Source organism: Nymphalis io, chromosome 23, assembly GCF_905147045.1.
Source record: "Nymphalis io chromosome 23, ilAglIoxx1.1, whole genome shotgun sequence".
Taxonomy (NCBI): domain Eukaryota; kingdom Metazoa; phylum Arthropoda; class Insecta; order Lepidoptera; family Nymphalidae; genus Nymphalis; species Nymphalis io.
This window is the reverse complement of record NC_065910.1, coordinates 8,568,708-8,582,275: the sequence shown is the minus strand read 5'-3', so window position 1 is coordinate 8,582,275 and position 13,568 is coordinate 8,568,708. Positions and strand designations below refer to the sequence as shown.

The 13,568-nt window shown below is 37.5% G+C and overlaps 1 protein-coding gene across 1 annotated transcript; it reads right to left on the bottom strand.

Moving 5' to 3' along the window:
- Positions 1 to 1,248: 1,248 nt before the first annotated feature.
- Positions 1,249 to 13,257, bottom strand: LOC126777481 (CUB and peptidase domain-containing protein 2-like). Its single transcript, XM_050500489.1, has 7 exons — positions 13,006 to 13,257; positions 5,556 to 5,756; positions 5,030 to 5,258; positions 3,628 to 3,737; positions 2,878 to 3,045; positions 2,407 to 2,563; positions 1,249 to 1,908 (listed from the first exon to the last, which is right to left on the bottom strand). Exons 1-7 carry the CDS (start codon positions 13,255 to 13,257, stop codon positions 1,682 to 1,684), a joined length of 1,344 nt encoding a protein of 447 aa, XP_050356446.1. The 3' UTR covers positions 1,249 to 1,681.
- Between the last annotated feature and the right edge of the window lie 311 nt (positions 13,258 to 13,568).

Genomic DNA, 13,568 nt, shown 5'->3' with positions numbered 1-13,568 from the left:
ATACGCCTCAGTATCTCAAGATAGCCTACACGCTAAAAGTTCTAGAGAAAAGTTATAGAGTATAATAAAGCCGACAGAAAAGTTAACGACAGCATCTGTTTAACTTTTATATTTAAAACAGAAAAAGTAGTTTTTTATATTAAAAAATAATTTAAATCGTTAGGTCATGTTTGTTGGTCATATTATCAACAATTATGAATTCTTGTTAATATAAGTAAACTTATCGTCTCAAATGTCTAAAACAAAACACTTTTCTCTCTTACTGCATAAAATTTGGACCAATGGTTAAAGAGATAATAAGACATAGGTATGGAACCGCGACCGTCTCGTAATCTATTCAGTGATATTTCTATTAGACGGTTTTTTTCATATACAACACGTCGAATCTATTTAAAAATAAATTGATTTATTACTAACAATAACAGTAACAGCCTGTTAATATCCCACTGCTGGACTAAGGCCTCCTCTCCATTTTGAGGAGAAGGTTTGGAGCTTATTCCACCACGCTGCTCCAATACGGGTTGGTAGAATACACAAGTAGCAGAATTTCAATGAAATTAGACACATGCAGGTTTCCTCACGATGTTTTCCTTCACCGTCAAGCATAAAATGAATTATAATAACAAATTAAAAGCCGGGCAGATATGATTATTATAAGATAATAATTAGAATTTATTAAGGTAACAATTAGTATAATAATGAAATTTAATAAAATACTTGTAATAAAATACGTATTGTTGCGCAAAAAACATACTATTAACATACAAATGGATAACAAATGATTTAGACTAAAATCGATTTTGCAAGCTATAAGATAATTTAACAACATACGTCCTTACTTACAAATATTGATTTTGCTCTTTCAGACATTATTGTTTTGAAATTCGAAAGAAGAAGACAACATTATTTAATCACGAACGATGGCTAGCCGATGCTATTTTAATAAAAAATGCAAGCCTGTCTTAATACTCACCATCAAATATATCAATTGTTCTATGAAATACTGCTAGGTTATATTAATGTTTTCCTATATATGTCCTTTCTATGAACTGATTACGATCATATTAAATTAAAATTCACGGAACATTATCTTACTAAATATTAAACATAAGATGATTGTTAAAACATTACTTCTTAGTTCAAGAAAAATACCAACTAGGTCAGAGTTCAAAGACAAAATTGTAGTAGACGTGTGTATAAAAATATATAAAGGTTAGAATAGTGTTACATTTAAAATTATCGTCTGCGAGTATAAAAAGAATAAATACTTTGTGACTGAATGTATGAAAATTACAAATAGTAAAGAAAAAGCACAATAAAAACTGACTTGGATACGGCTCCACTTCTTTATTTAATTACTTACTTACTTTAGTAATATGACTTACACAAACATAACAGATTATTCAATTAATAGTGACTAGTGATATACATAATATTTCGTTAAGTATATAGTATATAATAAGAGTTAGCGATAATTTCGTCTAATAATGTATACACTCATACAACAGGATACAAAATACTAAAAAATAATGTATGCCAAATGAATCTGATAGCTTTATAATGATAGTTTCATTAGATTATAAGTGACTGAATTAAAATGGCTTGTGGCTGTAAAAAAAAACTATAAATAAATTGAATTAGTAATATAATGATATACAAATTTTTCATACGTTATTGTACATCAATTCATGTAGCTCAAGATCCAATTTCTGTATTTTGCTACGTCTGTGAAAACAGTGTATGCATTCGGTTCACAAATTGATGAATCTTTTCTGGCTAAGGTGACAGACACGATACCCTTTACGTACCATGCTCCAGTTTGATAATCAATTCTATAGGATGAATCCTTAGTATCTGTAACGAATACTACAAAACCTCCGCCACTGTCTCCGTTACACGCAGCGGTACCTGAATACGAAGCAATTGCATTAATTTGGTTAATCTTTAAACTAAATATTGTACGAAAATTAAACGAAAAATTGTCGAAATAGTTTATTAATATGGAATATCAATTGAAAAAGTAGACTATTTGTAAAAAAAAACGTCAGCCGAGTCAAACCTTTACGCAAGTCAATAAAAATGGTGTTAGAATAAACTTCATAACGGTTTAGCCATTTTCGAGACATCAAAAATATACGTGCAGTAAAAAATATATATTATTTTTCCAAGCCTTTAGCTTTTGTTTGAATTTATGTAAATATAAATTTGTAGTTTTTCAGTAACAGCTCCAATGGCTTTAATTTAGTTTTGAGTGTATCTTAATATTTATAGTAATAGATAACGTCATCAAAAAAAAAACTCTCGACAATCTTTCGGTAAAGTATATTACCTCAAGGTAAAGTTATGTACCATTTAATGAAGAAATAAATAAAAAACATGAACTAACCCACTAACAAATGAACTTACCGTTGGCATTTCCAGCGCAGAATTTTTGGTCGTTTAATATGTTGCTATAGAAAATAGGATCATATGAATAGCAGGTTAAAGTTGAGACTATTGGTATCGTTGCTTCGTGAAGGTCATTCGCCAGCGAATCTGATTGGTCAATGCCCCATCCTACAACCTGAATAACAAAGATATATATAGATAAGTTTTTTCATCAATCTTGACGTAAGGAGTTAAATAAATTTTCCATGCATATCTTTTTACAGGTAGACCGACGACCTTAAAAAGGTGGCGGGCACCAACTGGTTGCGGAAGGCGGAGGACAGGGAGCTTTGGCGCACCTTGGGAGAGGCCTATGTTCAGCAGTGGACAACGATTGGCTGTTGATTGATCTTTTTACAGATGCGGTTACGGTATTTGAATTCAGAAAAGAGATGAAATTAGCTGTCGTATCTGTATCGTAGCTGTGTATCTTTTACAATAAACACTTACCGTTCCTGTAACTTCATAAGAATCCAATTGATCGTACACCGTGTCAAGCCATAGACAGGCTGGTTGCACGTAGTTATTGTATATAGCCTCGGTACTTAGTTTCATTAAAGCTATATCATTGTCCAAAGTTTTCTTTTCAAATTCATCGTGAACAATAACTTGGTACACCTGAAATTTTATTTAATTATATGTTAGAAGCCGAGATGGCCCAGATGTAAGAACGCGTAAATCTTAATCGATGATCGCGGGTTCAAACCCGGGCAAGCACCACTGAATTTTCATGTGCTTAATTTGTGATTATAATTCATCTCGTGCTTTAAGGTGAAGGAAAATATCGTGAGGAAACCTGCATGTGTATAATTTCACTGAAATTGTGCCACATGTGTATTCCACCAACCCGCACTGGAGCAGCGTGGTGGAATAAGCTCCAAACCTTCTCCTCAAAAAGGGAGAGGAGGCCTTTAGCCCAGCAGTGGGACATTCACAGTCTGTTACGGATCTTGGAAACAGTATATAGTATAAGAAATATAGCGTCGGGGAGGAGATGGCAAGAATTAATCATTTTATGATATGATAAACTATATGATTTATATACTAAGAAAATTGTAACGACAGGATACAACATAAATCAAATAATATTTGCTATATAAAAGAGCTTTAATCAATATTCTCATAAATTAAAACTATTTTGACTCAATTTACAATATCATTTTTAATTATAATAATTTTTTAGTTAAGAATAAGACAAACCTTTCTTTCTTGACTAGTTATTTCATTAGTAATAAGGGATGTTTTTCCGAGAACAACTCCAAGCGATTCATGATTTACTGGTACAGCGTTTATTGTTACGCAATGTGCAGCTGTGTCGGAACAAACAAGGAATTACAAAGTAAAGTAACATCGATTAAATGTCACACGATTGGAAAAGAATGTATCTCCTCTAAAGTAAAAGGTTTGGCTCCTGATCGAAGGGGGCTCCGTGAGGCATAAGAAACATAAAATTTTCGTTCCCAAGGTTGATGGCGCATTGGCGATATATGGAATGGTTATCATGTTATTTGTAAATTTATTTCTTTCTTTTTGATATTTAAATTTGTATTAATATAATGATATTTCTTTATTTTATTGTTATAAGTGTATTTATTACACACAAATGATGATACAATTTTAAATGCATCAACAAATATATAAGAAAATTAATCTGGACAAAAGCGGACTTATTCCAATAAGATATATCTTCTATCCAACCGTAATAGATATAGCTTACTGTCACTTATATTAGGTCCTTACATATGAAATTGGCGTTTTGTACGGGAGGAATGTAAGTCAATTTTTTTTTTGTAAAATATATTTAATTTGTTATCTCATAGGTAGTTCATTGATCCCTTTACTAAAAAAACCATGGACCACGGTTTAGACTGCCGCATAGGAATTGAATTTTTTTCCTTGTAAGAAGTTATCCAAATTCCTGAAAAAATGATAATCTGATGGAGCAAGGTCCGGGGAGTACGGTGGATGTCGCAGGCATTCCAATTGTAGCTCATCTAACTTAGTGGTTGTTTGTTGTGCAGTATGTGGTCTTGCGTTGTCGTGAAGCAGCAGTGGCCTAGAGCGATTGACCAATCTCGGTTGTTTAGCAGCTAGTTCTTCCTTCATAGTTTGGAGTTACTGACAATAGATATCTGCCATAATCGTTAGGCCAGACTTTAGAAAGCTGTAGTGAACGACACCGGCGCCAGTCCACCAGACACTCACAAGTAACTTTATCTGAGTCAATTTTTGCTTAGGGCAGGATTTGGCTGGGTCTCCAGGGTTCAGCCATTGCAACGATCGCTTCCGATTATCGTACAGTATCCACTTTTCATCACAAGTAATGATTCGATTTAAAATCCCTTCATTATTGTGTCAGTAGAGCAAACACAGCAGTCGACGTGTGTTTGCAAGTTCGATCCACTCAATTCATGAGGTAAACATCGTTTAAGTTTTTTTACTTTTCTTATTAATACAATTTTATCACTTACCCCGAAGCCTGCAGCTATATATTATAAATTTGAATTTGGAATTCTTAACCAAAGAGGAGATATTTCAGATCAAAGTGATCAATACGACAAAACGCTAATTTCATATGTAAGGACCTAATATTATGTTATACCTGTTAGAATCAAAAGTTTTGATATCAGAGTCCCTCCGCAGATGTACTGCACACTTAGTCTGTGATTTCTGTAAATAGCAGCATGCCAGGGCCAGTTGCCGCTTTTCGAAGCAGAACCGCTAACAATCAATTCGGTGTGTTCTCGGTTGATCCTCCGCCTGCCACAAAACTTGTCAGGAGCTTCAGGCCAAAATTTCTTAATTTGTAGATAATTATTTCCAAAATATGTCTGTAATTTATAATATTCTTATATTGTTATTGATTATTATATTCACATTTCATTAACAAGAACCCATAAAAATCATTGGAATACTTTAAATTTTTTATTTATATAATTAAATCAAGTCTTTAACTTACGTATTAATTAGAAAAATGATGTTTATCTTAAATTATAGCGTTTCATTAAAACGCAACCTTCTGAAAAATCCATTAAGTTGGCTGACTCTGCGTACATGTAAGTCAACGAACTATCTTTCAACATATATTAGAATATGTGACCTTACTTAAAATTAAATAAACTACTTACCCTATTAGGATTAATACAATTTTCTTCTCCATCAATTTTAAGACTTAGTATATAAGGCGGGTGTTCTGGTGCGTGTCTTCCTTTTACTACGAATGTAAATTTAGATACATTTTTACGTAATACAAATCCATAGATATTAGAGATAAGATCTTTATGCGTAAATTTAGCAGAATTCGGAGATGGGTCGTATATGCTTTCTCCCTGAAAATTATAATTATTAATATTAAAACTATAACAATAAGCAAGAAAATCCTAGTCACAGGAAAAATATATGATAATAATTATGGTCAAATTTGGCCATGGTCAGTTTTTCTGACCATTTTGGCCAAAATTTGACTATTATTTAAATGTATAATAGGCAAACCGACAAATGGGCCATGGTAATAAGTACCACCGCCTATTAACTCTAACACCACTAATACGCTACCAACTTGCGAGATGAGATATTAGGTCTTTTTTGCGTGTAAATAAAACGCCTTACTCATCCTTCAAACTAGAACACAACAATACTAAGTATTGCTATTTGTCGGTAGAATATGTGATAAGTGGGACGTACCCAGAAGGGATTGCACAAAACCGTACCACTAAACCGTTTTAAACGATGAACAGACCATTGCCAAGTGTAAAAGAAACAGTCAACATCAGAAGTAGTAAAAAGCCATGTATATAAAATGAATATATAATATGGTTTAGCTGCCATGCCTTCTACTAGGATCAAAGTCCATGTCACACTATAAATGTCATCTATGTTGGTTTTTTTTTATTGAATAGCAAGGCGGACGAGAAAATGGGCCATTCGATGATAAGTGGTCACCAATGTCCATAGACATTAGCTTTGTAAGAAATGTGAACCATCGCTCGCATCGCATCGTTATGTCCTTTGTGCCTATAATTACACTGGCTCATTCACCCTTCAAACCGGAACACAACAATACCGAATACTACCGTTTTGCGTTAGAATATCTGATGAGTGGTGATACCTACCCAGACGAGCTTTCCAAAGTCCAACTACCAGTAAAATATGTATAATAGATAGACAAAGATAGATAGAGAGCTAGCAGAATTTCGACCGACATATATATATATATAAGATTCACAACGCTTTCTTGGTTTTTTAAATATTGGTAGGGCTGTTATAATGAAGGATTATAATGAATATACTGATGGTAGAACTTTCTGCAAGCTCGTCTGGGTAGGTACCATCCACTCATCAGATATTCTACCGCAAAACAGCAAGTACTTGGTATTGTTGTGTACTGGTTTAAAGAGTAAGTGAGCCAATGTAATTACAGGCACAAGGGACATAACATCTTACTTCTCAAGGTTGGTGGCGCATTGGTGATGTAAGCCTTGGTTAACATTTCTTACAATGCCAATGTCTATGGGCGTTGGTGACCACTTACCATCAGCTGGCCCATATGCTCGTCTGCCTTCCTATTCTAAAAAAAAAATTAGTAGGAACCACCATCAGATTATAAGGACACACTTTTTTTTTCCTTTTTCGTAAGTAACATACGATGAGTAAGACGTTCGTGTTTACAAAATTTTAATCAAAAGTAATAACATAGTGATATTAATGTCAAAGATTATCTTATTGTATATACGTCAGTATATAAGTCAGAAATAAAAACGATAGTTATGATATTATAAATTTACAAAAAAAGCAAAATATGTTTTTATTTCGCTTTTATTTTTATTAAAAACTTACAAAAACAATTTTCAAGGTTGCAAACAATGGTTTTATACTGAATGAAGTTTACGTCACACTGTGTCAATAAATCACTACTCACTGTAATATTATAAGAATCAACACATTATAAACTTACAAAAATAATAGACGCACCAGAATCTAATTTTACTTTGATTTCCGTTGCCGCTTCTAATTGTTTTTTTATAACTACTCTATATCCAGACTCAACTCCTGGAAAAAATTTTGATTGGATTTCTGTGTTGTTTTCACAAAAATACTCTTCAAACTCCGTTGGTCTCCAAGAGTGACTAGGAGTATTGTTAACACCAGGAACATATATTGATAAAATCGTTAAAAGCACAATATACTTTAATAACTTTAAAAACATTATTATTAATTTATTATTAATGCTTTGCTAGACATGTTGAGCAAAAATAATACGACTTGACGTATTTACGTCTTCGCGATAACTAATTTTATGAGAGTAATTATTAATTTTAATTCTATCGGCTCGTATTGTCTTGAATTAAGATACTTTAAAAACATTTTAATTGTAATATTTTTTCTTAATTTTTAATTTTTTTTTGTATTTTAATTTTAATTTAAATATTATATTAGTGTGATTGATAGATGAAATGTATTTTGTTTTATAATATAATTGGGTCTTGGAATTTTAACCTTTTGACGTGTAAACGATTACATACACTTATAATGCCTACTCTGTATAAAAAAAAAATCATAACGGTTGTTTGGAAGATGAAATGATAACTGGTTTATTTAAATATATTACCTTTAGTTCGGTTTTCTAAGATTATAAAAATACGAGATAAATCTTTTTTGTAAAATGAAATGTCTTAATATCTATATCCTAGTTATCCATAAAGTAATATACCGTTATACATACTATGTGCCTTCCTTTTAAGAGCGATAAATGATAAATTCAATTTTTGTTACATCGTTCTAAATACAGTACATAAAAGAAAATGTACATTTTATTAATTAAATAAGTGAAGTTTCTAGTCTAAAGTAATTCCTAGAAATAATAAAGCATCACTTACATTAAGATAATTACTGTTTAAAATTATCTTATTTTTTTTTGTTATATCTAGTACGATAAAACATACATTTAAGATGAATTAGGTTTTTATTAGCCGAGATGACCCAGTGGTAAGAACGCGTGAATCTTAACCGATGAACGTGGGTTCAAACCCAGGCAAGCACCTCTGAATTTACATGTGCTTAATTTCTGTTTATGATTCATCTCGTGCTTTTCGGTGAAGGAAAACATCGTGAGGAAACCTGCATGTGTCTAATTTCATCGAAATTCTGCCACATGTGTATTTTACCAACCCGCACTGGAGCAGCGTGGTGGAATAAGCTCCAAACCTTCTCCTCAAAAAAGGGAGAGGAGGCCTTAGCCCAGCAGTGGGACATTTACAGGCTGTAACTGTACTGTATTAGCCGATTGTGTATCTCTATGCTTTGATAATATAGTCATAATTAGATTTTTGTTTTTCAATTATAAAAAGTAAAGGGGTCTCGTAAGAAAAAGATAACGTTAGACCATAAAATATATCCACAAAAATTGGAAAAGGACCTAAAATGCATACTTATTACCCATTTCTATCTATTATATGACGATATTTTGATATCTTTAATTCATTCATAGAAACTTGTTGAATTAACTCACATGTGCTAACTACTAACTTTAAATAGTTTCTTTTTTTTTTTTTTTTTTTATATCGCCGGGAGGGCAAATGACTCTACTCCACCTGATGGTAAGTGGTAGTAGAGTCCAAACGCGACGACGGCCAGTACAGACGGGAAAAACGTTCTGCACTAGCCGCCTTCGCCTTGCCGGCCCGCAAGATGCCTCTTCACGCCTCGTTTGAAGGAACCCGGGTTGTAAGAGGAGGGGAATACGTGAGCTGGTAAGGAATTCCATTTTTTGGAAGTGCGACAAAGAAAGGAGTTGCCAAATTTCTTTGTTCGCGATGGAATTGATGTCACAGTTAGGCGGTGACATCGAGAACCAGCCCGCGTGGACTTAAGAAGGAAGGGGGAAGCAGGAATTAGAGAGAATAATTCCTCAGAGCACTCGCCGTGATACAGTCGATAGAAAGCGCTCAGTGCTGCTATCTCACGACGCAATTGTAAAGGTTCAAGGGTGTTTGTGACCTTTACGTCGCCAATAATGCGTACGGCACGTCGCTGCAACCGGTCCAAGGCCTCAAGTAGGTACTTAGCGGAGCCATCCCAAAGGTGCGAGCAATATTCCACGCAAGACCGTACCTGTGTTTTGTACAGCAGGCACAGTTGTTGTGGCGTGAAAAAGCGCCGCACCTTGTTCAGAACTCCGAGTTTCCGTGAAGCTGTTTTTATAACAGCCTCGATGTAATCCCTTGGACTAAGGTCGCAGCGAACGTCAATCCCCAGCATGGCGATTTTGCTTTGCATCACCAGCGGAGTACCACAGAGGGAGGGAAGAGGGGAAAATGTTGACTTTTTCGCCGTGAGAGCGCATACCTGTGTTTTCTTGGCATTAAACTCAACAAGATTATCAGAGCCCCATTTGGCGATGAGATCTAACGTCCTATCGAGTTCAATGACAAGATTCTCCCGCCTCTCCTCAGTTTCCGCCCGCCCAGCCACTGCGCGTCCGTGGTATCCACCATGCACTGTACTATCATCTGCATAGCAATGTATGTTCCCAAGGGAGAGCATATCATTGATATGCAAAAGAAAGAGTGTGGGAGATAGCACAGATCCCTGGGGGACCCCAGCATTCACTACATAGAATTGTGAAGCGCAACCATCTACTAAAACACGAAGGCTACGCTTGTGTAGGAAGCTGGCAATCCAGGTGCATAGCTGAGCAGGCAGACCATATGCCGGTAGCTTGGAGAGAAGACTTCTGTGCCAGACCCTGTCGAAAGCCTTGGAGATATCGAGGCTGACAGCCAACGATTCTCCATGCTTGTCGATAGCTTCACCCCAGAGGTGTGTTACGTACGCTAGAAGATCACCTGTGGACCGTTTTGGTCGAAAACCGTACTGACGATCATTAATTAGACAGTGATCTTCTAGGTAATGGATCAGTTGGTTGTTTAAAATCCGTTCCATCACCTTACAAAGTACTGAGGTGATAGCTATTGGCCGATAATTTGCCGGGTCAGACCGATCCCCTTTTTTGGGAACCGCTTGCACATTAGCTCTTCTCCAAGCCTCCGGCACACTTCCCGAAGAGAGAGAAAGTTGGAACAGGCGCGTTAACACAGGAGACAGCTCCGCTGCGCACTTCTTCAGCACTATGGCTGGTATTCCATCGGGACCGCTAGCTTTCCGTACATCAAGTGATTGCAGCTCCGCACGCACATCACGTTGCCTGATTTTAATGTCAGGCATCGTATGGCCACATGCAGGTATTGTAGGTGGCAGTGCACTACAATCATCGATGACGGAATTGTCGGCAAAGAGTTTAGCCAGGAGATCAGCTTGCTCTTGCGGACTGTGAGCTAGCGATCCGTCCGGATTTCTGAGCGGTGGCAGCGAAGGTTGGCAGAAATTGTTTTGCACAGACTTGGTCAGACGCCAGAAGCTACGGGAGCCCCTAGGATGCGAAACAAGGTCATGACCAATCTGTACAATGCGCTGTGCATCCGCTCTCGTGTATGCCTTTCTACAGGACTTGGAATTTTTATTATAGTTTGCTTTCAGTGAGTCAATGTTAGATGCCCCGCTAATGCAGCCGTTGATCCACTTGCGATATGCCGCCTGCTTAGCTGATACAGCATCGGCACATTCACGAGTGAACCAACGGTTACGCGTACTCCTACTGACGAGATCTGAGCTAGGAATGTAGTATTCCATTCCCAGCATGATCTCGCCAGCAACAGCAGCGGCACTAGCTGTCGGGTCATTCCCACTGAAGCAACGTTCCTTCCAAGGGACCGACGCATAGTAATCGCGCATACCGTCCCAATCCGCCGATTTATAGTGCCAAACGCGACGTTTGCATACCGCTAGTGGCGGCAGCTTGGCCTGTGGCACTCTGGTAGAAATAAGGCTGTGATCCGAAGAGCCAAGAGGAGCCTGAACCACAACCTGATATTCCACCGGGTGAGAAGTCAGCAGAAGGTCCAGTAGAGAAGGTGCTTGCCCATCAATGTCTGGGATCCTGGTGGGCTGATCAACCAGTTGGGTCAAGTCATGTGTGAGAGCAAAAGCATGAGCAGTCCTTCCAGCATGGTCAGTTTTGAGGGATTTCAACCAGGATTCGTGGTGAGCATTAAAGTCCCCCAAAAACACCAATTCCGCGTTAGGAAATTGCTCTTGCGCAGCATCTGCCACCCGACTAAGATGGTCAAATAGTCGGCTTGTCTCCAAGTCACCATTGTGGGATCTGTAGAGGCACACGTAGACTCGGCTCTGACGAACCAGGTCCACACGTACCACCAACATGGAGAAGGAGGGGTCCTCCAAGCAGCGCAGTCGGTGACAGCAAACATCCGTCCTGACGAACAAGCATACTCCGGCTTTCGCTTTGAAGGATTCTTCAAGCGTGTAGCCGGGATAATTAAGGTAGCTGGTATCGGCAGGACGGAGTATTTGTGTCTCCGTGAGAAACAACATTGCTGGCCGTGCTGTCTCGAGATGGTGGTGGACAGCGTTGAGGTTAGTGTGGAGTCCTCGGATGTTAGAAAACTCGACCTCAAACAGCGAGGGTATGGTGGGGGTGAGCACCGCTGTACGACCGTTATTTCTTTTTTGTTGCGCCATTTGGGAGAAATTAAATGGAAAAGAGACGTGAAGCGAGCGATGTATTGCCACGATAGGGATGGGCAAAGTGTGGAGGCGTGTTTCCCCAAGTGGTTGCCAAAAGGAAAAATACACTGACCTGCCGGACGGAAGGGCCCCCGAACCCCCCCGGAAGTGGCCGCCGGGACCCCACCTACCGGTCACCAACCGGCACGACGGTCCACCCCGAGATTATGCGTGGCCTGGTGGGGCAGCCTCACGAGCTGGTTAGGCACGCTCGGGCCCCTGTACTATGCTATGTTTCCGGGAAGAGTGGCCGCCCATTTCTGTTATTTATTTTATTCTCTGGAAAAACGCATTTACGCGTTTCCCTTAGGTGAGGTGGGGGAGTATGTGGGACTCGCCGGCGTTGAAGGCGCTGGAATACCCAATAAAAAAACCAGTCGTCTTGTCGAGGGACGTCGCGGGAAAGAGTGGCCGCTCTGATCGAAAGCTGTCAAAACATTACCTAACAAGTCCTGAGGATATAGACATTTTTTTTTATGATATTATTATTATTATTATTATTTTTATAGAATAGGAAGGCGGACGAGCATATGGGCCACCTGATGGTAAGTGGTCACCAAACGCCCTTAGACATTGGCATTGTAAGAAATGTTAACTATCGCTTACATCACCAATGCGCCACCAACTTTGGGAACTAAGATGTTATGTCCCTTGTGCCTGTAATTACACTGGCTCACTCACCCTTCAAACCGGAACACAACAATACCAAATACTGCTGTTTTGCCGTAGAATATCTGATGAGTGGGTGGTACCTACCCAGACGAGCTTGCACAAAGCTCTACCACCAGTAAATTTTTAAATTACCACCAGTAAATTATTTAATACGAACGAATTTTTACGCCTGCTTTTTTGACCGAGATTGAAGTTTACGTCACACTGTGTAAATAAATCACTACTCACTATAATATTATAAGGATCAACACATTATAAACTTACAAAAATAATAGAGGCACCAGAATCTAACTTCACTTTGATTTCCGTTGCCGCTTCTAATTGTTTCTCTATAACTACTCTGTACCCGGACTTTACTCCTGGGAAAAATTTCGATTGTATTCCTGTATTGTTCTCGCAAAAATACTCCTCATACTGGGTTGGTTGCCAAGCATGAATAGGCGTATTATTGACACCAATAACGCATATGGTCAAAATCGTTAAAAGCACACTATACTTTAATATCTTCAAACACATTATTATTATTTTACTATTAATGCTTAGCTACGCATTTTGAACACGAATAATCAACTTGACGTCTTTACGATGACTAATTTTATGAGCCAATCACATATTTCATGTTTTTTTTTGGATTAATATTCCTTATGGAACATCGCATCATGATTTTGTCGTATTACACAACCTATGCCTTACATTATCTACCGCTGATTTTTACAGTTATGTATATGAATACATTTTTATGAATAATAATAATAATATCCTGGGACATTTTTCACACACGGCCATCTGAACCCAAATTAGGCTTGTACAGAGCTTGTGCTATGGAA